Raw genomic sequence first — 23,327 nt, 5'->3', positions numbered from 1 at the left:
TGACAACCTTATGACTTGTGGACATGCTGGCTGGGGAATTCTAAGAGTTGAAGTCCACAGGTCTTTTTAAGTTGCCAAGGTTGGAGGTCCCTGTTCTAAATTATTCTGAGCTTTGCCCCAAGTTCACTTAATGTTTGGAAGTTCACTTGAACTGATCTTAAAAGGGATCGGAAGTCACATCTCAAGGAAGCAGCGGCACCCTTAATCACATTACACCATCGGCAATATCTTAAGTTCTTCGGCTTGGCTGAAGTTCCTGAAATGTTTTTCAAAAGAAACCGAAAGACAGCGATGAATGAAAACATGAGTGGACTGAATGCTCATTACCAACTGGAATCTAGGGGAGCATGAATCACAAAGCTGACGCAATCTCTACTCTGCCCGTCTCTAAGCTATTTACAGGATACTCTGAGAGATTGTGTTTGTGTCTCTAACAATAACATCTCCAAATGATGTAATTGAAGTTTCACAGAAAGCGGTACATGTTAGCGTTCTTCTTCTAGAAAAAAAACAACCTGTAAACTATTTATAGTGCAAATCCGCAAACTCAGGTAATCCTCACCAGTATTTTATATAGATATTAAACAAAACGAGGAGTTCATTGAAACCGTAGGAAACAATGTAATATAATTATCGCAGGACAAAGCAATAATCTCCTAGCACCACCTTCTGGTAACGGCGGCCTAAACATGTATAGAATCATGAAATATTGCCTCCCTTAGAATATCATATTCAATGCATCAAATGCTGGTGAGACATGTAAGAGCACTGTAAGATATGTTCTTTCTCGATCTCTTTATCCCTGCGAAAATCCTTCTGCGTAGCGCCTAATGCTGTAACTACTCTCGGAAGATGGAATGGATTCAGAAAATCAACTTGATCTAAGAACGCATGAAATTTGGCAGTTCCTGCCCCTTGTGGGGTCTTTAGTGCTCTCTGAGCTGGGTTGTTTTCTTGAAGACATTTCGTGACCCAACTAGATAACATCATCAGTGCTAGAAGCAACCTCACTCCCTTCTAGTACTGATGATGCTATCTAGTTGGGTCATGAAACTTCTGCAAGAAAATAACAAAGCTCAGAGAGCACCAAGGACCTCACATTTCTCCTTCTCCTCCTCCTTACTTCTAGCACTGATGATGTTACCTGGTTGGGTCATGAAACATCTGCAAGAAAACAACCCATCTCAAAGCATCAAGGTCGCCACAGTTCAACCCTGGGCTACAAATATTTTCTTCCATTGATAATTCAATATCTGTGAAAATATTTACAGACCCCTCACATCCAGGACATAAACTGTTTCAACTCCTACCCTCAAAACGACGCTATAGAGCACTGCACACCAGAACAACTAGACACAAGAACAGTTTTTTCCCGAAGGCCATCACTCTGCTAAACAAATAATTCCATCAACACTGTCAGACTGTTTACTGAATCTGCACTACTATTGATCTTCTCATCGTTCCCATCACCAATCTCTTTCCACTTATGACTGTATGACTATAACTTGTTGCTGGCAATCCTTATGATTTATATTGATATATTGACCATCAATTGTGTTGTAAATGTTGTACCTTGATGAAGGTATTTTTTCATTTATGTACACTGAGAGCATATGCACCAAGACAAATTCCTTGTGTGTCCAATAACACTTGGCCAATAAAAAATTCTATTCTATTCTATTCTATTCTATTCTATTCTATTCTATTCTATTCTATTCTATTCTATTCTATTCTATTCTACTCTACTCTACTCTACTCTATTCTATTCTATTCTATTCTATTCTATTCTATTCTATTCTATTCTATTCTATTAACTCCCCGTAGAAGACACAAGTAGAGAAGCATGGATGCAGGGAGGACACATTACAAGCCAAAACATCACCCGAATGCTACCAATTAGGACTCATCACATATCGGAATGCGAGTTTGTTGTGAGAGTGCCACTGATGTGGTATCTTTGGGCATTCAATTTCATTTCATTGGCTCCCAGATATTCCGGCTGGCTTTTTATATCTGTGGTTTATAATAATAATAATAATATAATAATAATAATAATTTAATTTGTATACCGCCCTTCTCCCGAAGGACTCAGGGCGGTGAACAGGCAGATAAAATGAAAACAATACATATCAATAAAAACAACATTTAAAAAACTTATTCCAATAGCCTAAATTTAAAATACAATACAAAATATAAAATAAACCCCATAAAATCCATATTTAAAACCCTATTAAGCCAGTCCTGCTCGAAAGAATAGATATGTTTTAAGCTCGTGGCTTACCATAGATGTCATCCTAAGGAGAATTTGTGTAGTCAACATGGTGTCATTTTTTAAAATTATTATTATTCAGGGTGATGTGTGAACTCGCCATACAGGGCATAAGGTGAACGTGGCTTGGTTAACAATTCCGGCTAAGCACAACTTTAATGACTTTTAGACATTTAGGTTTTTTTGTTTTTTGTTTTCCAAAACAAAACCGATTTTGAAATACGGTTATGAATATTTTCCCATGAACTAGATGTGATGTAATACGTAGAGGTCACAATTGGTCTGGTGTCGGTTGCCCGTGAAAGCTGAGTGGAAAAGATTTTCTTAGTGGCCCCAGCGTCAACCTTATAAGGAAGTTGCGCAGTGGGCACCATCTTCCCACGAAACGGAGAGCTTCTAACTTCAGAATCGCCCGCCAAGGAACTCCCTCAATCCACAGCTGCTTCTCATCAACCCTTCTCGATACATTTTGCATCTCATGATCGCACCTCTTCTCTGCCCCATATAAACCCCAGTAACTCAAGATTCTGCTGGAGTGAGGGGGAAAAATAAAAGAATTTGGGGAAACATGAAAGCGGGGAGCTTCGGGAAGGAGAATTCCACCCCCCCAAAAGCTAAGATACGCTTCCAAATGTGACGATTTTGCTGGTGAATTTCAGTTGCACGATTTTGGGGTGAGCCTTGGAGAATCCAAGGAGGTTTTGAAAGGGAAATCTGGAAGGTCCTCAGCAGGAGGACAATTACAGCCAGTCCTTGACTTACAATCGCAGTTGAGCCCAACCCTTCTGCTAAGCGAGACATTTGTTAAGGGAGTTTCCCCATTTTATGACCTTTCTTGCTGCCGTTGTTAAGTGAATCACTGCAGCTGAGAAGTTACTGACCCAGTTGTTAAGTGAACCTGGCTGAACCCCATTGATTTTGCCCGTCAGAAGGTCGCAAAAAGGGACCTAGGGACGCACAGCAACCGTCGCTAAGTATGAAATCAGTTGCCAAGCACCTGCATTTTGAACACACGATCGCGGGGATGCTGCAGAGGTTGTTAACTTTAAAAGAACAGCCATAAGTCCCTTTTTTCCGTGCCTTTGTAACCTTGAATGATCAGTAAAAGAGCCGTCGTAAGTGGAGGATTACCTGGATTTCTGAGTTTGGAGTACCGGACGGCTGTTTTCAGGTCGGGGTGAATTTGTGTTGCTTTCGAACCCGGTTTTGGAACAGATCCAGAGGCCCCAGTTTCTGCTTCTGGTATTGTCCACCGAGCGTGTCTTGTGGTTTTTCTGTTGCCTTTGTCGTTTTGTGCAAGGCTGCGAGTGAAATTACGGAAGTTGCTGGGGAAATCGTGCGAGGAGCTCAGCTCACGTTGTCAGTACTGTAGTAGTTTTTTTCTTTAAAATATATTGCTCCCAGAAGCACGAAGTTGAAGCCTGAAGATGACGAATGAGACTTCGTCGAAACGTCGCCAAGACACTTCCAATTTTACGCGGGAGAAAACGCGAATAACCAAAGACCTACATATATATATATATATATATATATATATATATATATATATATATATATATATATATATATATATATATATATATATATATATATATATATATTGATATATTGATCATCAATTGTGTTGTAAATGTTGTACCTTGATGAACGATCTTTCTTTTATGTACACTGAGAGCATATGCACCAAGACAAATATATATATATATATATATATATATATTTAATATATATAATATATATATTAAATATATAAATATATATATATATATTTCCCCGGCTGATGAGAATACGAAGAGAACTGGCAGCCAACATGGAAGACCCTTTGCCCGTCACGCGCTGCAGGCCTATAATCAAAACAGAGGAAGTCCTCGACTTGTGACCACAGTTGAGCCCCAAATGCCCGTGGCTAAGTGAGACATTTGTGAAGGGAGTTTTGCCCCATGTTAATGACCTCTTTTTGCCACGGGTTGTTACGTGAAGTCACAGCAGCTGTTAACTTAGTCACTTGGTTGTTAAGTGAATCTGGCTTTCCCGTTGCACTCTGCTCGTCAGAAGGTCGCAAAAGGGGATGGGTTGATACCCCGTCCCTCCCGGGATGCTGCCGCCACCACGAGCCACTTGCCTAGTGCCTGAATTTTGAACAAGTGACCACGAGGGTACCACAGCGCTCGTAAGTGTGAAAAACGATCACAAGTCACTTTTTTTCAAGGGCGTAACTTCAAACGGTCACTGTAAGTCGAGGATCAGCTGTTATGCTATTCTGGCAATGATTTACTGTGCATTAAATCAACAATGGTGAATTTTTTTATGTCAAAAAATGGGAAAACGCCTAACTGTGCTTCTCTTTCACGCGCGCACACATATGGACACCCAGACGCATCCAAACGAAAGAGAAATATTCTATCTCCCCGCAACATATAGGCCACCCTCATCAGTGACCCTTGGGGCCATTCCACAAACTACAGCTGGCCTCATCAACTTCAGCCCTAACGGCTTGAAACCGGGCGCCTGGCACAAATTCCCCAAGCCGCGCTAGAATTCCCTAAGGTGCAAAAGAACTATTAAAAGGGCCGTTATACAGGCAATCCCCTCGACTTACCACCATTGGTTTAGAGGCCATCCGAAGTCACAACCGCACCAGGGGGAAAAAAAGTGGCTTATAACCAGTCCTCACACTTATGACCACTGCCACATCCCCATTATGATGTGTTCAAAAGGCGGGCACCAGAATGCATTGATAGCAGGGGGGTCACGCGATCACCATTTGCAACCTTTCCCAGCCCACTTCCGACAAGCTGTCGATGGCGAAGCCAGATTCACTTAATGGCCATGTGATTTAATAAACAATTGCAGTGATTTGCTTAAGAACCGTAGCCAAAAAAAAGGCGTAAAATCGGGCACAATTCACTTAATAACCACCTTGCTTGGCAACAAATACTCCAATCCCAATTGTGAGTCCAGGACTACCTCTATAGACTTCTATGTTTACTGGAAGCGCGCACGAACTTCTGCACAATCTTATTTTGCTTTAGGTATAGAAAGCTTACTCCTCTAAAGCAGGGGTCTCCGACCTTGGCAATTTTAAGCCTGGAGGACTTCAACTCCCAGAATTCCTGGCTGGGAAATTCTGGGAGTTAAAGTCCTCCAGGCTTAAAGTTGCCAAGGTTGGAGATCCCTGCTCTAAAGCAAATAGGACTTTCGTTTCATTTAAAACTGAAGATTGAAAAATGGAAAAAAAAGTTTAAATAAATGACCTGTAACTTCTTGATTAAGGTATTTATTTGAAATTCTTTATTAAAAAAATCCATGTGCTAACAACCAAGCAATATAAAAACAAATAAGGAATTACTTAAGATTTGTACGTTTAACAAAAACAAGAGGAATTCACGCACACACATATATCCCATAATATGACAGTGAGTATTGCAATACTGGATGTTTCATTAATCTACCTTTTGCACCATGAATGCAATATTATTTCCTGTTCAGTACTTGAGACTCCAATGTTCTTCTTCTTCTGAGAGGACTGGTAATATTTTCATCACTTTGAACATTCACTTGCAATTTAGGTCCACATGAATAAATATTAGTAAGTAATCACATACGCCTGTGTTTCCAAAACTGGCTGGCATATCAAAAATTGTTGGGATTGCAAGTATTATTGAAGCTACGTATGCGGTCACTTATTCATACCAATCCATGGGAAAAGCTGTATGACATAAGTTAATATTTATATCTCACATTGTAGTTTTCATTTAGTATTATAATGTAAATTCATCTGAATAAAGGCAATGAACAAATGTTTGTGAAATTTAACAGCACACATTTCATGCTAATCATATTTGTTCGCAATTATATCTGTTGAAGGAAAAAAAAGGATCTGGGAAGGCTTTATTTTCCTTAGGCACTTCTCATAGAAACTGCTACCCTGAGAAACGTTTCCCCCCAATAACAGAGCCCCTATTGCAAATCTTGCGTCCTAACCAAAGTTCCTACCTCATTAAAGTCTATGGAGGTTAATCTAAATAAGTTTGATAATGAAAAGATTACAGGAAATGTCATTTTTCCTCTCAATTTAAGACTAAGGAAAATCTTAATTTTAATAAATTTTAATGCTGCTTTTACTGAAGCCCAGTAAAATAATATAATTATGGAAATGTTGGCAACTTATTTAAGAGGAGACTTCCCTTAATATCTTTGCAGATTTCAAAGACTATAGCATTCATTTTTCTTAAGTTTTGGAATCCCAGTTTTATTTGTGTAATCATCTAAATTTTTTGCAAACTACTTGAACAATATAAAACATCCTCCTATTGAAGGATTTGCATGAAGGGACATTATAAATGATTTAAATCCCTCAATCTCCAGGAAAAAAAGGATCTGGGAAGGCTTTATTTTCCTTAGGCACTTCTCATAGAAACTGCTACCCTGAGAAACGTTTCCCCCCAATAACAGAGCCCCTATTGCAAATCTTGCGTCCTAGCCAAAGTTCCTACCTCATTAAAGTCTATGGAGGTTAATCTAAATAAGTTTGATAATGAAAAGATTACAGGAAATGTCATTTTTCCTCTCAATTTAAGACTAAGGAAAATCAATTTTAATAAATTTTAATGCTGCTTTTACTGAAGCCCAGTAAAATAATATAATAATGGAAATGTTGGCAACTTATTTAAGAGACTTCCCTTAATATCTTTGCAGATTTCAAAGACTATAGCATTCATTTTTCTTAAGTTTTGGAATCCCAGTTTTATTTGTGTAATCATCTAAATTTTTTGCAAACTACTTGAACAATATAAAACATCCTCCTATTGAAGGATTTGCATGAAGGGACATTATAAATGATTTAAATCCCTCAATCTCCAGGAAAAAAAATACTCTGCCATACATTTTGGCATATTACAAGATAGAATTTTCCCTATTTTTAGTTTTCTATTACAAATGTTACTTCTGGGCATGTTGTAATGTTGCAATCATTGTTATTCAGACTATAAACTACAAAACTACAAAATGTAGTTTTTCATTAGAAACATGTAAGTCCCATGATTACTGTAGAGGCATTGTTTCAACAATTACATGAATGAAGTAAGCAGATATCTAAATATTTGTTTTGTTCAACACACCCATAACAAAGATTTACAAATAAGTGTCACATTTCTCAATGAATGAGGGTAGAGCTGGAGCAATAAATCATTTACATTTCCCCCTACTTAATATGCTCTTATAGCCAATTATCCTGCTTTTCAAACCTGGAAAATAATTGCTCTGTAAAATTATTTATCTCTTGTTCTCACTATCCCCAGTAATTCTTTATATTCATAAAACAAAAGGCAATTAGGAGTTTTCTTCGGATTGAGGGTGGGTGGAGAACGTTGCTACTCCTTGGGTCCGTCTCAAACCACAGTAATAGAAACTGCGACTAAGGAAAAAAATGTACATTAAAAACATAATACACTCTGGAAGAGTAAGACGGTTCTTAATCCGATCCAGGTCATGAGGCGGTTCTAAAGAGTCCACCTTCCCTATAAGCATTTTGAGTGAAATAATTTGAAGTCACTACGAAAGAAGACCTATTTGGGCCTTCAAGGATAACAGTGTCCCAACAAGGACTCTGGTCACTTTGGAGAACCATCTGGGAACATTACACTCAGAATGTATCCACCAGGAAAAATAAGTCCCAAGAGAAATGGTTATTCACAGATAAGGGCAGTTTTCAAATAATGTATTTCAACTATGAGTTGGACGGGATAACACTGATTGCAAGTAGCATTTATTGGGCGTGCTTACAATTTATTCCCTTCTGGTTCTTAGTTCCAGATTTTACTGAAACGCCGTTTTAAACGATCTGAAAAATGTCTGGAACTCACAATGCGGGCTTGCATAAAATCCGCATTAAAAAAAAAAAAAGGAAAAAGCTTAGTGAAAAGAGAAAAGTATTTGAAAAAAAAAATTGCTGCTGTATTTTGAAAGGAGAAACGTAAAACTGTACATTCAGTTTTTCCTCAAGAAAGTAATAAATGATCTTGAAACATTTCCTTTTGTCTTAATTGGTTCGGTAGAGAGGAATTGAATCCCATGGCAGAAATTCAGTTCGGGAATCACCTTATATATTCTGACTCAAATGTGTTTTTAAAAACACCATAAAGTCACATATTCCCTTCGGCAATCTCATCTTTTTTTAAAAAAACAACAACATATCAAATTTACAATTACATTATGTCTTAAGGAGAGATTTTAAAAACCAGGTCACAAAGATACCAAGACCTGCATGGATACACTACAATGCTTTGGCGTCCCAGATGCTAGTTTGACAAAACCACTGTGCAAAAAAAACCCACACAACACACAAAAATCAGTTGACGCAGAATAATTGGAATAGTAGCTGCCATAAGAGTCTTCTATTTGTGTTCTATTTAATGACATCAGTATGTGCTCAGAACTGGTCATTTTTTTTATACGCAGTCATAAAACGGATGCTGGTGTTTTAAGAGAACCTGGGTCATTTTTATGGCGTTAGGACAGAGAAGGTGGGATTTCCTTTTTTGTTTTTTTTGTCTTTTCCAGAAGTATTGGCAATAACCATTGCAGGCTGGAGTTTTGCTCACATCTCTAGAAGCCGCAATGCAAAGATTGACCTGAATGTATTCGTTGTTCAATGCTCATTGTGCTTAATGGCAGATCTTAATATTGACAGGCTCGGCCTGCTCATACCGAGTTCTGTGGGAACATCAAAAGCTCCCAAGTCGAATCATCTAGCCCAGGGGTCAGCAACCTGCAGCTCTGGAGCCGCGTGTGGCTCCGGAGCCGCATGTGGCTCGTTCATCCCTCTGCTGAGGCTCCGTCACTCAAAATATGCGTCACAACTGCCAATGTGCAATACCTGCCGGCACGTGAGCTTTTCAACCCCCCCCCCCCGGTAGGCCAACCATGGGTAAGTACAAGAAACAAAAAGTTTCAGAAGAAAACAGAAGGTTTAATTCAACTACATATGCTAGTTTTGTGGCCGCTCAAGAAATAGTCAGCACAGGAAGGGTTTTGTGGCTCCCGGTGTTCTCTATTCTGTGGGAAAGGGGTCCAAATAGCTCTTTTGAGTGTTTAAGGCTGCAGACCCCTGATCTAGCCCATTTTAAACTGCAATTCAGGCGGCTTCGTGGCTCTCGCGGGGAAGAAACTGGTGGTCCCACCAGCCTTAAAATTGTACCTGAAAGAGAACCGTCCCGCCACCTTTACCCAGTGGCCCTTCGTCTCCGACTGTTTCTGCACTGCAGAGAGGACGGCCGATTCATTCACTGTCCTACTGACAATGCTTCAATGTGGCACAGTGTTTTATATGCATTAGGGCAATGGGAACCTGATGATGACCCCATAGAAGAGCACCGTAAACACTCCCCCAATTGTGCATTTCTTGCTCTATTTGTGACATGACACTAGAGGAATTTATGAACCTCTACTGGAAAGGATGAAGAATTTGCTGACAAAGAAGTTACAAAAATAATTACCGAGATAGAGAACTATGCTAAGATGATCCATGAACTGCGTTAAAACTGTATATGCCAGTGATGGCTAACCTTTTCCGGACAGAGTGCCCGAAGTGTGCATGCGCCCAAACCCCCCCAAATGCAATGCGCGTCCAACCCCCACGCATGTACCCCACCCCCACACACATGTGCGTGGCACCCTACATGCGCCCCACCCCCATGCATGCATGTATTCCTCTGCACGCACATGCACGACAGAGACCTGAAGACCTGCTGGCTGCTGGGAGGGGCACGCGCATGCACAGCAGAGCTCAACTGAGCAACGGCTTGCGTGCCATAGGTTCACCATCACGGGTATATGCCATTGGATGCTACTTGAGCGTGTAAATGGTATTGAGCAAAATCAAAAGTTGAGTTGCTCAAAGTCTGTTGTTCAAGTTTATGTTGTTTTTTTTGTTCTGATGGAATTTGTTCTGATGTGTTTATGAATAAATATTCCTTTTTATAAAATACTGTTTTCACCAGGTTTCCAATAAAGCTGCGATTTGAGGAGGGGGGGGGGAGCTCCCAAATCATGAATTATCCTTGCAATAACAGAGCCCAATTCTGGCAAATGACACTTACCCAAATAAGCAGTCAAGCCCAAACCTGCCTGTTCTTTCTCATCACATTTTTACTGTCCCATCAGGCAGCCTGTCAATGCATCAGAGAGATAAACAGGAGGAGGAAAGATCTGAAAAGCTGAGATACAAGCTACTACGTTTCATTTTTTGCCCTGAAAATAAATGCAACCCTTCCACACACCCCCAGGCCACCTTTCAGAAGTGAGCCAAGGATTCTTGTGAAAAACACACAGGAGGCAAAATAATCATTCGCTCTTATAACCCGAAACCTCGCAGACTCCTTCGAAGCATCCGACGTAAGCTCAGCCATCGTTTCAAGAATTGTTTTAAAATGGAACAGAGACCGTTTTTTTAAAAAAATAAATAAACCCAAAGCACTATATTCCAGGTGTTTATGGATATTTGTTAGAAGTCGGAAAAGGGCAGAACCTCTGCTTCCCTTTGAAAAACGTATTTCTTGTTCCGAAGGTAGTTACTGGGGGTACTTCTTGATAAGCAGAAGGCTTATAAAAATACTTCTCATTAAAACACACACACACAAAAAAAGATTTGGTAGAGAAAAACACATTGACACAAACACCTGCTGAGGGTTAAGCCCTTTCCACTGAAGCCTTGCTTTTGACAAGTCAATGTATTTCTCCCATTAAAACGTGAAGTTGTTTCTGCTTTGGTGTAACCTCAGCTTTTCCGATCCTCTTGGCGACTTTCTTTTTATTCCAACAAGATCTTAAAACAGCCCGACTTTATTTCTGTGAACCTGCCGAACAGGAAGAGAGTTAACTTAAATACTGTTCTGAATCATGAATTCAAACAACAGGGGATAGAAGGAACAAAGGTATTATTCCTTCTGTTTCAGTTAAGGCGTTATACCAAAACTTCTCTGGCTTCCCTGAGGGAGGAGCTGTGCAGGCAGAAACATAATTTTTGGATTAAATTTCATTATTTGGGTTGCGGTGGGTTTTTGTGTGTGTGTGTGACCATGGATACAGTTGGTGTTTTAAAAAGTATCATAGATGTAATGGCTCTTGTGCAGAGAGAGATCAGATGGTGAAAAGGCTGTTGTAAACACTTGATAGTATTATCCAAATGTGGATACAGGCAGTCCTATACTTAAACCCCAATTGAGCCCAATATTTATGTTGCTAAGTGAGACATTTGTTACGCGAGTTTTGCTCAGGGGTGAAATGCTCCTGGTTTGGACCGGATCGCCCGATCCGGTAACGATGGCGGTGGGTGGTTCAGAGAACCGGTAGCAAAAATCCCTGCTCCGCCCCCCCGCCCCAGCTGAGCTGCACCATCAGAGGTTTTTTTTTTTTACTTTTAAAAGCATTTTTTTTCTCAACTGAAAAAATGCTTTTTTAAAAAAAAGCAACCCAAAAACCTCTGACGATTATGCGGCTCAACTGGGATCGTCAGAACCCTTTAAAAGCATTTTTTCTACAACCTCTTCAGCTGAAGAGGTTGTAAAAAAAAAAAAAGCTTTTAAAAGGCTCCTCTGGCGATCCCAGCTGAGTTGCCTGATCATCAGAGGCTTTTAAAAGCATTTTTTTTACAACCTCTTCGGCTGAAGAGGTTGTAGAAAAAAATGCTTTTAAAAGTTAAAAAAAAAAAAAAAGTTGGCCGTGCCCACCCAATCACATTAACCCTCCCCCTCCCCAAGCCACGCTCACAGAACCGGTAGTAAAAAAATTTACATTTCACCCCTGGTTTTATTTATTTATTTATTTATTTGAATTTATATCCCGCCCTTCTCCGAAGACTCAGGGCGACTTACACTGTGTTAAGCAATAGTCTTCATCCATTTGTATATTATATACAAAGTCAACATTTTATTACCCCCAACAATCTGGGTCCTCATTTTACCTACTTTATAAAGGATGTAAGGCTGAGTCAACCTTGGGCCTGGTGGGACTTGAACTTGCAGTAATTGCAAGCAGCTGTGTTAATAACAGACAGACTTAGTCTGCTGAGCCACCAGAGGCCCATTCTATGACTTTTCTTGCCACGGCTGTTAAGGGAATCACTGCAGTTGTTAAATTAGTAACACAGTTGTTAAGGGAATCCGGCATACCCATTGATTTTGCTGGTCACAAGGTCACAAAAAGAGATCATGTGACCCTGGGACGCTGCAACCATCATAAGTAAGAGTTAGTGGCCAAGCGTCTGAATTTTGGTCACGTGACCATGGGGATGCTGTCACGGTCGCTAAGGGCACAAAAGAGTCATCAGTCACTTTTTCAGTGATGTTGTAACTTGAAATGGTCACTAAGCGAACATGTCCCAAGGGTCACGCGACGCGACCCCTCCCCCGGTTTGCGACCTTCTGACAAGCGAAGTCAAGGGGGAAGCCAGATCGATTATTATTATTTAATCATATTTATATACCGCCCTATCTCCCGAAGGACTCAGGGCGGTTTACAGGCACTTAAAAAACACATAAACACATAAATACAATATAAAAACAATTAAAAAACTTATTCTATAAGCCCGTTAATTAAAATATAAAAATAAAACCCAATTAAAACCCATAAATTTAAAATCTAGCTCAGTCCTGCACAATTAAATAGGTATGTTTTAAGCCCGCGGCGGAAGGTCCGAAGGTCCGGAAGCTGACGAAGTCCGGGGGGTAGTTTGTTCCAGATTCACTTAATAACCGTGTCACTAACTTAACAACTGCAATGATTCACTCAACACCCGCGGCAAGGAAGGTTGTAAAACGGGGCAAAACTGAACAACTGTCTCACTTCGCAACCAGACATTTGGGGCTCAATTGGGGTCGTACGTCGAGGACTACCTGCAGGGAATCACGACCAGACGATCGATTTAGCCCGTTCAGAAAACAAGAGCGTCAGTCCTGAAGCGGTTCAAACGTAGCCTGACAACGTTCGATTACCAGATGTTGTGAACTCACCTGAATTTGTGGCTGGTGAGGTATTTCGTAACTGCCGGCTTGATCCGCGCAACTCCTCCCTGGCTATGGTTTCCTCTTCCGGTGATCACGTAGAGATACGGTATACCGCCTGTCAGGCTGTACTCTGTTTCGCAAGAACGACAAAAGGTTCTCTCTTCAGAGATTCGGCCTTTTAAACTTCACACATTAACCGAGTTGGGAAGGATCCTGTAGGTCATCTAGTCCAACCCCCGTCCCCACCCCGCTAAACCAGGGGTCTGCAAACTTGGCTCTTTTAAGACTTGTGGACTTCAATTTATTTATTTATTTATTTATTTTATTTATTCGAATTTTTATACCGCCCTATCTCCCAAAGGACTCAGGGCGGTGTACAGCCATATAAAAACATAAGAATAATACAAATAAAAACAACAATTAAAAAACTTATTAATTCGGCCGAAATTAAAATATCACTAAAATAGTATAAAACCCCATTAAAACTAAATTTAAAACTAAAAACCCTAGGCTAGCCCTGCGCAAATAAATAGATGTGTCTTAAGCTCGCGGCGGAAGGTTCGGAGGTCGGGAAGCTGGCGCAGCCCTGGGGGGAGCTCGTTCCAGAGGGTGGGAGCCCCCACAGAGAAAGCCCTTCCTCTGGGTGTCGCCAGTCGGCACTGCCTGGCGGACGGCACCCTAAGGAGTCCCTCTCTGTGAGAGCGTACGGGTCGGTGGGAGGCAATCGGTGGCAGTAGGCGGTCCCGTAAGTAGGCGGTCCCGTAAGCAAAGCTGGCTGAGGAACTCTGGGAGTTGAAGTCCACATGTCTTAAAAGAGCCAAGTTTGCAGACCCCTGCCCTAAACCAACAAACACATTCAACCACACTAATGTTGAAGAGAGCCGTGACTGATGCCTCAAATGAAAAGGCTGCGCGGGTAGTCCCCGACTTACAACACTTCATTTAGTGACCGTTCAGAGTTGCGACGGCACTGGCAAAAGAGACTCACAATCCTCACATTTACGACCTCGGTAGCAGCCCCACAGTAGTCATGCGATCAAACTCCGGATGCTTGGCAATTGGTTCAACCTTACGACCGTTTGTTTTATCCCAAGGTCACGTTGATTCCCCTTTTGCGACCTTCGGACAAAGCAAAGCCAATGGGGGGAAGGCGGATTCGCTTTTAACAACCGGGCTACTAATTTATCAACGGCAGTGATTCACCTAACTACTGTGGCAAGAAAGGTTGTAAAATGGAGCAAAACTCACTTTGACCACTGTCTCCCCTAACAACGGAAATTTGGGGCTCGATTGTGGTCGTAAGTCAGGGACTACCTGTAGGCAACAAACTGGCTTCCAGCCCTATTCTGATCAGAATCTGGCTTCAGGTCGGCTCAATAACCTTTGAACAAGAGGGCAAGAAAGAAAAGCCAGATGTTTCCCACCCCAGACCACAACTGTGGCACCGCAGTTAATTCCAACGGTACTTAAATGTCCTCATTTCCGTGCTTGTTCTCCGGAAGGATTGATCTGTTTACGTCCCAAGATGACTCTTGCCTTTGGTTTTCTCCTGCAGGACTCTAGAGAGGTGGCCCAAAGCTTCGTCCACGTGAAGGCCGTGCAGGTCCAAAAGGTTGATAGGCAGCTTTGAAGCGTTGACTTTCTCAAAGATTTGCTGAGCCGCATCTTGGTTGGCTTCTTTCATCTTCTCCTCATGAAGCTGACCCTTCAGGCAAACACACACAACAGCAAACTGAAGTTGCGATGCGGGCGACGGGGAGCACCGTGCCACCACGAGCAAAGAGTTGAACCCTTCTCAGCGTCTCGCAACAAGGAGCTGAGCCTTTTGACCGCACTGGCCAGTTACATCTGTTTCGGGTAGCTGTGTTGTGTCTGCATCCCCCTGAGCCGGGGCCCCTGCCAGAAAGTGACTCGGAAAGTGAGGGGGAAGGGCCATTAGGACTTACCTCGGGAGCACCGGCTCCCCTGGCTCAGCTCCAGGAGCCAGAGGCAGGCCAGGTGGAAGAGGTAACTAGGCGTCCATCCCCTGACTCTTTCCCCCCCCAGGCCACGCCTCCAGACCCGGCTGATGACAATCAGGCCTGACTGGACCCTAGGTTTCGTAGGCAGGAGAGGCGGGAATAACAGAAGCAGGGGTGGGGCAGGCCTAGGAAGTGCTGAGTCATGGAGCCACACCCCACAGGATATAAAAGCAGCAAGGGCTGCTATACCCCTTCGTGGCAAGCAAATCAACTGCTTAACTAGAGCTGAAGTACTGTTTGTTCCTGGTTGACTCATCGGCAGCAAGAGAGATAACAGAGACACTTGGCAGACGCTCGCTAGTTTGCTGCCAGAAGCTGATAGTTGCCAGCTAATTAAGTCATCGCTCGGATTGAGGCGAGGGGGACAGAACAAGCTGCAGTTCCACTGAACAAAGGTATGAAGCAGGAACAGGAAGAAGTAATGAGTGAAAAATAGAGGAAAGTAAAAACATTACAGGGCAGGTCGCCTCTGGTTCACTGCCTGCGCATGTGGGGTGCGTGCCAGATGCACACCGTATGCGTGAATGCATATTGCGCACAAAACACATGCTGTGCACATGCATGCGCAGTGCGCACCAAACAAGCGCTTTGCATGGAAAAAGGAGCCATTTGAAGGTAGAAGGTGAGGGGGGGGGAACAGCTGTGCCACGTGATTTAGATTCAGAATATAAATTGCGCGGCACAGCTGATTGTCGAAAATACCATGTTGTGACTCGTCCTCCCTCCTCTCCTCAGCCGGGCCCCTCCCGTCTCCAACTGGGCCTTTTATCAGACTCCGAGTCTGATAATGAAGATGAACGGCCTGTCATGCCTCCAGCCCCCGGCCCTGGCCCCATGCCCAGAGAGGATTCCAGGAGTGAAAGGAGTAGCCCAAGAAACCTCACTCATAGAACATGTGTTCCTTTGGCTCAGCCTTCAGAGCAGGACGTCAGCCAGGTGCTGGAATTACTCGGCCCTACTCCCTCTGACCCTTCCCTTTCCCAGAAGCTGCCAGCAGATCCAGCTGAAGACAATTCATAGTAGGAGGACCCTCACTTCCGGAGATTGGAGAGGCGATGCCAGCAGAAGGAAGGGAGGGGCAGGCCTGGATAAATGCTGAGTCATGGAGCCACACCCCACAGCCTATATAAAGGACCTGCTTTTGGCATTCCAACCTTGAGTCAAGCAAAGTCTTATCGAGTTTGCTGATACTGGACCCTATTGCTAAAGTCACAACTTGGACTCCTGCCTGCCCTGATAAACCTCGAAGGAACTTGGCAAGCTGCAGAGGCTTCGTTGCCAAGTTGGTCACGGACATCTTTGACTCATTCGTTGGAGTGGGGGGTGGAACACGACATACCAGTTGGGAGCAACCTGTAGCTTTTTTTTTTTTACTACCAGTTCACCGAACCAGTAGGATTTCACCACTATTACAGGGTATTTATCCGTGATTGACTACAAAAAGCAACTGATCATGAATATGAGCAGCTCTCAACTTACAGGCCACAATTGAGACCCTAAATTTCAGTTGCAAAGTGAGAAATTTGTTAAGTGAACTTTGCCCCGTGTTGTGATTTTTCTCGCCAGATTTCTTAAGCGAGTCAGGATTACAGGTAGTTGTCGACTTACCACCATTCCTTTAATGACTGAAAAAAAGTGATCTATGACCACTTACAACTGTTGCTGCATCCCCATGGTGAAGTGATCCCAATTCAGATGCTCGGCAAGTGACTCACATTTATGACGGTTGCAGTGTCCTGGGATCATGCAATCTCCTTTTGCGACCTCCTGACAAGCAATGTCAATGGGGGAAGCCAGATTCATTCAACAACCGTGTTAGTAACTTAACAATTGAGGGATTTGCTTAACGGCTGTGGCAAGAAAAGTCACAAAATGGGGCAAAGCTTGCTTAACCAATGTCTCACCTAGCAACAGAAATGTTGGGCTCATTTGTGGCTGTAAGTAGAGGACTGCCTGTATTCATTTGATCCTCAATTCTTGCCTCCAGGAAATCACGGCGATGAAGGGAGGAGGACAGTCTCCATCTTAAAACAAAAACAGAATTATATCATCCAAGAAACCACGTCCTGCTTCCTCATGTTCCCATGCCGTTTGTGTCTTTCCGGAATGGGTGTCTTTGTGCTGAAATGCTGCTTCACCACTGTTTAAAAGAAAGTTACCTGTTGCACATAAAACGCCGCTACTGGCTTCATTCCCATGCGATAGGCTTCTCCGGCTTTCCTTAGGCATTCTTGCCTTTGTTGTTGGTGAAGGAACGCCTCGGCCCTGAAGTCCTCGTAGCCTGGATATTGAGTGTCTTGGAATCCCTTCTCGCTCAGAATGTCTTCCAGTTCTTTCGTCTTCTTAGCCTGGGATTGAAAAGTGAGGTGTTTATGGACACAATTCAAGGCAAAGCTCATTGGCGTAGCTCGAGGACAACCGAGAAAAAGCTGTACTGTGAAAAAGTGAGCTTCACTTAGTGCCAATAGAAGAATGTATTTGCGCAAATATATTTGTACGAATGAAGACAAGTTATACGCGTCCCAGGATAATGTTGCAGGATCCAATCTATTTGTAGCTCAGGGTGGAACTGTGGGGCCTTTGATGCTCTCTGAGTTTGGTGGTTTCCTTGCAGACGTTTCATGACCCAACTAGGTAACATCAATGCTGGAAAGGGTTTGTGGAGTGGCGCAGGGGGAGAAGGGGAGGAGGAGGAGGAAGAGACAGAGGAAGGAGAAGGAAAAGACAACTGTGGGATCCTTCAAGCTGAGTTTTCTTGGGGAAGTTTCATGACCCAACTAGGGAACATCATCAGTGTTGGCAGAGAATGGGATTTATGGAGGAGGAAGTGGTGAAAGAGAAAAGCTGTGGGGTTCTTGGTGCACTCTGAGATTGGGGGTTTTCTCATGGACATTTCATGACCCTATTAAGTAACATCATCAGTGCTGGAAGGGACCCGGTTTTGCTCTCTGTTTCTATACAAGCGGCCTGCCCTGTCAATGTTGTCGGAGTGTTCCTGGTGGTGTCTTGATTAGGGTATTGTTTACTGAATTTGTAGTTCCTTCATTGGGGGACTGTTTACCACTCGATGTTAATCTCTGCTAATCCGGCTGTTGATTGCTGGTCAGGAGGTGTTGCGATCTTTTTGGCTTTTGGACTGTCCCTTTTGAACGGTACGTAAGTCTTGTTCCCCTACTTGCCTAACAAAACGTCCGCAAGAAAAGCAACCAAGCTCAAGAAAGCATCAAGGCCCCCACTTCACCTAAGTGTTTGTAAAAGCCCCTTACAGAAAACAGATTTGCAACGCTCATGCGAGACAGCGGTTACCTTTTTCTCTCGGGTCTTTGAAGTGCTGCTAGGAGAACGCCTGGCATTCTGAGCGGGCTCTTTAGCGATCACAGTTTTTATGGGATCTGCCTCTAGGACGCTATTGAGAAACTGGACGGTCGGTTCCAAGGAATAACTGACAAATTAAAACAACAACACAAGGAGTCACTTCAGGCAGAATAACTTTCATGTAACGGATGCGACTCGTATTACGAAAGAAATGCCTCACTTGTAATCCTTGAAGATGTCCATCAGAAAGTTTGCGTTAATGGTTGGGAATAACTCCAAAAGTTGTTTTTCCTTCAGTTTCGCAGCACAGTCTTTTTTAGCAATGCAAGGGAAAGGTTTCTAGCCCACAAAAAGACAAAAAGAGAGAAAAACAAACAAACACAATTATACCTCTAAAGTATTTCTACAATGATACAGTGCAAATATTAAATCATGGCACCATTTTTTGTTTTTGCATTAGTTATTACCATAAGTAGTGGGCAAAATTGGGGAAACCTTTTGAGAAAAGTGTCTTTTCTAAAACTAGCTAATAACACCACTTTTTTTTAGAGTGGTATCAAAATTATATATCAATGGAAAGATAATTTAATCAAGAACGTAATGCAATCACTTTTATGAAGGATTTGCTATTAGAATAGTAGTTACAGTGTAAAGAAGAAAAGTGAAACATGTAGAAAAAATGAGATATACAAAAATGATTACCATGTCAGTTAATACTTAGTTGGGTAACCTTTAGCATGAATTACAGATCTTTTAGTTCTGCAGCTGTTATAATGCGAAACTAAGATTGAATGATGGCTTCTATTAACTGGGTTTTATTGCTGGGTCGCAAGTTCTGACTACCAAGTTTCTTGAGTCAGCTCCATAGATTTTCCATTGGGTGAAGGGCTGGGCTCTTCCCAGGCCATTCCAGCAGTGGAATAGGATTATCTTGAAACTCCAAAAAAAGTGGTGTTATTAGCCATCAAACCTCAAAAATACACTTTCCCCAAAAGATTTCCACATTTTTGGCCACTGCTGTACTTGCATGTAAGCCTATCTGCAGATGAGCCAATCCTCAAATCTTTAAACAAAGGATCATGAAAATTTTTCATAGTATTTTGGATTAAACATTTGAGAGTTGGTTTATCCAGATACATATGGGAAATATGGATACTGTACTTTTTAAAAGTATCATCATATATACTGGGGCATAAGCCCAGCCACAGATAAGATGAAATTGATAATTTGATTGTCTTTTGGCACCTACAATTCTTGTCTTATCCTTAAATATGTAAGTAGTCCTTGGCTTGCGACTACAATTGAGCCCAAAATTTCCGTTGCTAAGGGAATGTTACCCTATTTTACGACCTTTCTTGCCACAGTTGTTCAGTGAATCACTGCAGTCGTTAAGATAGTGACATGGTTGTTAAGTGAATCTGGGCTTCCCCCACTGACTCTGTTTGTCCGAAGGTCGCAAAAAGGTGATACTGCGACCGTCATAAATATTAGCCAGTTGCCCGGTGCCTGAATTTTGATCATGTGGATGCTACAACGGTTGTGTGAAAAATAATCATGTCACTTTTTTCAGTGCCATTATAACTCTGAATGGTCACTAAATGAACTTGTTGTAAATTAAGATCCATTACTGTACTTTTAAAAAGTATTACCATACATGGTGCCCAGCCACATATAGGTGAACCTGATCTTTTGAGGCATCTAAAATTCTTGGCTTATCCATGAGTAGACACCCATGATGGCGAATCGTAGCCATATCAGCGGGCACACCAGCTCAGCTCCGGCGCGCATGTGACCGCCAGCCAGCTGATATTCAGGCCTTCTGACCCCACCAGAAGTAGGGAAACAGGCTGTTTCCTGCCTCCGGAGGGCCTGTAGTGGGTGGTTTTACTCTCACTTGGCTCCAGATCCTCTCTATACAACTAGAAAGGGCGAAAACAGCCTTCCCCAGGACCTCTGGAGGTCCAAAACGGCCCGTTTCCCAACTTCCGGTTGGACAGGAAGTGACGTTTTTTTGCTGTCCAGCCTCCAGAGACTCCTAGAGAGGCTCTGGAGCTGGGACAGCAGAAAAGTCACTTCTTATCCAACCGGAAGTTGGGAAACGGGCCCTTTTGGGCCTCCGGAGGGCCTCCGAGGGGGTGGGGAAGGCTGTTTTTGCCCTCCCCAAATGCATAGAGAGGATCTGGAGTCAGGTGAGAAAGAAAAACGAGCCTACCAGGCCCTCATGTGCCAGGAGCGGGGGGGGGGGGGGGGAGGAGGAGGGGGTTGTGCACCCATGCGCAGGACAGGGCGCACAGAATTATGGGTGTGGGCATGCACGCGCGTGAACCTTCCCCCCCCCCATCTTGGCACGCAATGGCAAAAAGGTTAGCCATCACTGGTATGTACAGTAGTCCTACCGCTCTGCAGAATGATATATTTAAGGTGCTGCCCTAATGCTTTAGGGACCTGGGTTCGAAACACTCTGAGCCTACTGGGACTCTCAGGGTGCTTTATGCCATGCAGTCCTTTGGTCAACCACCCAACCCTACAGGGTTGTTTTGAGGGGAAAAAACAGAGGGGGGAGCGTTGTGACTTCCACTGTGAATTCTTGGGGGGGCAAAAGTGGGATCGATTAGGCAATACATGTTTAATAATGAATCCAGAATTTTGTTCGAATGACGACATGTGCATTGTGCTGTCAGGATGCGACATACGTGCATCTGATTTCATGACGCGCATCCAGAAACAACAGATTTCTTGATCATCCGCGTCCTCTTGTAGCTGCTTATGCTTCGAAGGCTTACGGAGTGGGAAGGTGGGATTCGGGACCCTATTGGAAAGACCAGAACTGACAGCACAATGCTGGAAAGCACTAGCAGGCTGGCAGCTGGGTTGTTGGGAACCCTTATCATAACACAGCTCAAGATGAGACTTCCACCCGGCAGAGGCAGCAGCAATACCCTACCACCGTTAGCCTTTCTTGCAGCGCAATTTCTTCCGACATGATTTCCCGCAGCGATACTCTCTGAGTGTGAACATTCCAGTGATCCATGTAGGGGAAAACATCGGAAGCTGCCGAGGTTCCAGACGACCCAGCGGTAGGTAAACTTTCCTGCTCTTGAAAATCAGCCGCGTACTGGGAAAGCACGTCATCCACTTTGCCTGGGTGCAGCCGCTCAAACAGCACGGGATCTTGAGAACAAATAACAATGGGAGATGAAGCGGCGTATTATTTAGATTTCCTTTTTTTTTTGAAGACGATCTTAAAGAAAATATTCTGTATTTTAAGGTCAACTGAAATGATGAAATGCAGAATATAATCAAACTGTTGCCCCTTTGAATGTAGACAGGGGAAAAAAATATTATATTGCACCCCAAAATACAGCATGTGTATCAATTCTATTCTAGTGTTCCTTACTAAAATAGTTGCTACTATTTATAAATTGTTTGCTTAGTTTTGAAAATATTTACAGATCCCTCACATCCTGGACATAAACTGTTTCAACTCCTACCCTCAAAACGATGCTATAGAGCACTGCACACCAGAACAACTAGACGCAAGAACAGTTTTTTCCCAAACGCCATCACTCTTTTAAACAAATAATTCCTTCAACACTGTTGAACTATTGACTAAATCTGCACTACTATTAATCTTCTCATCGTTTCCATCACCCATCTCCTTCCACTTATGACTGTATGGCTGTAACTTTGTTGCTTGCATCCTTATGATTTCTATTGATATTGATTGGTTCCTGATTGCTTATTTGTACTCTATGACTATCATAAAGTGTTGTACTTTATGATTCTTGACGAATGTATTTTTTCTTTAATGTACACTAAGAGCACATGCACCAAGACAAATTTCTTGTGTGTCCAATCACCCTTGGCCAATAAAAAAATTCTATTCTGTTCTAGTACTATTTAGTGTATCTCCATTGATGAGATTGCCCCCCAACAATCTGGGTCCTCATTTTACCCAACCTCGGAAAGATGGAAGGATGCATCAACCTCGGGCTGGTGAGATGCTGCACTTTTAAAAAATTGCCAAACATAAAAATAGGTGGCTATAAACCACACTGAATTATATACAAAGAGAACAAAGTCACAAAAGGGATACATTTCTGTTAAAAAAAAAAAATACAATCTTGAAACCCATTGCTGTTTGTCAGCTTAGCCTATTTACATCCCATCAATCAGTGACAGCAACTTTTTAGACGTGTGGACTTCAACTCCCAGAATTCCCCAATCAGCCATGGGAGTAGAAGCCTGCACATTAAGAAACGTTGGTAGTGGGAGCAGGCATAGAAGGAAGCAAGATCTTTGCAATGGTAGATTTTACGAATAGAAGAACTGTGATAATTGAAGACGGTACTTACTTTCTTCAAGGAGTTTGTGCAATTCGTCTTCTCTCCTCTGACGCTTCTAAATGAAAACATTGATAATATTAGTACATTGTAAGTACTAACAGGACACTTGAGTAAAGGTAAAAGTTCCCTTTGCACATATGTGCTAGTCGTTGCCGACTCTAGGGGGCGGTGCTCATCTCCGTTTCTAAGCCGAAGAGCCAGCACTGTTTGAAGACGTCTCCGTGGTTATGTGGCTGGCATGACTAAATGCCAAAAGCGCATGGAACTCTTGTTACCTTCCCACCAAAGGTGGTCCCTATTTTTCTACTTTCATGTCTGGAGAAACAAATTACAATGGAAATTCCATGCCCTGTTATGCCTGTAAGTCAAGAAC

General features: G+C 42.6%; 1 protein-coding gene across 11 annotated transcripts in view; it reads right to left on the bottom strand.

The window, feature by feature from the left end:
• Window positions 1-6,641: 6,641 nt before the first annotated feature.
• N4BP2 (NEDD4 binding protein 2) overlaps window positions 6,642-23,327 on the bottom strand; it is a 42,627-nt gene continuing 25,941 nt past the window's right edge. For 10 of the 11 annotated variants that reach the window (XM_058192617.1, XM_058192618.1, XM_058192614.1 and 7 more), the window contains 8 exons: window positions 22,964-23,009; window positions 21,553-21,779; window positions 18,829-18,947; window positions 18,600-18,735; window positions 17,453-17,641; window positions 14,809-14,977; window positions 13,279-13,402; window positions 6,642-11,124 (listed from right to left, as the gene is read on the bottom strand). In XM_058192617.1, the coding sequence (XP_058048600.1) occupies window positions 11,079-11,124; window positions 13,279-13,402; window positions 14,809-14,977; window positions 17,453-17,641; window positions 18,600-18,735; window positions 18,829-18,947; window positions 21,553-21,779; window positions 22,964-23,009 (1,056 nt within the window). In that variant the 3' untranslated portion in view covers window positions 6,642-11,078. The other variant, XM_058192623.1, reaches the window with a different exon arrangement.

Source organism: Ahaetulla prasina, chromosome 8 (assembly GCF_028640845.1).
Source record: "Ahaetulla prasina isolate Xishuangbanna chromosome 8, ASM2864084v1, whole genome shotgun sequence".
Taxonomy (NCBI): Eukaryota; Metazoa; Chordata; class Lepidosauria; order Squamata; family Colubridae; genus Ahaetulla; species Ahaetulla prasina.
The sequence above is the reverse complement of the archived record's forward strand: the minus strand, read 5'-3'. Positions and strand labels throughout refer to the sequence as shown.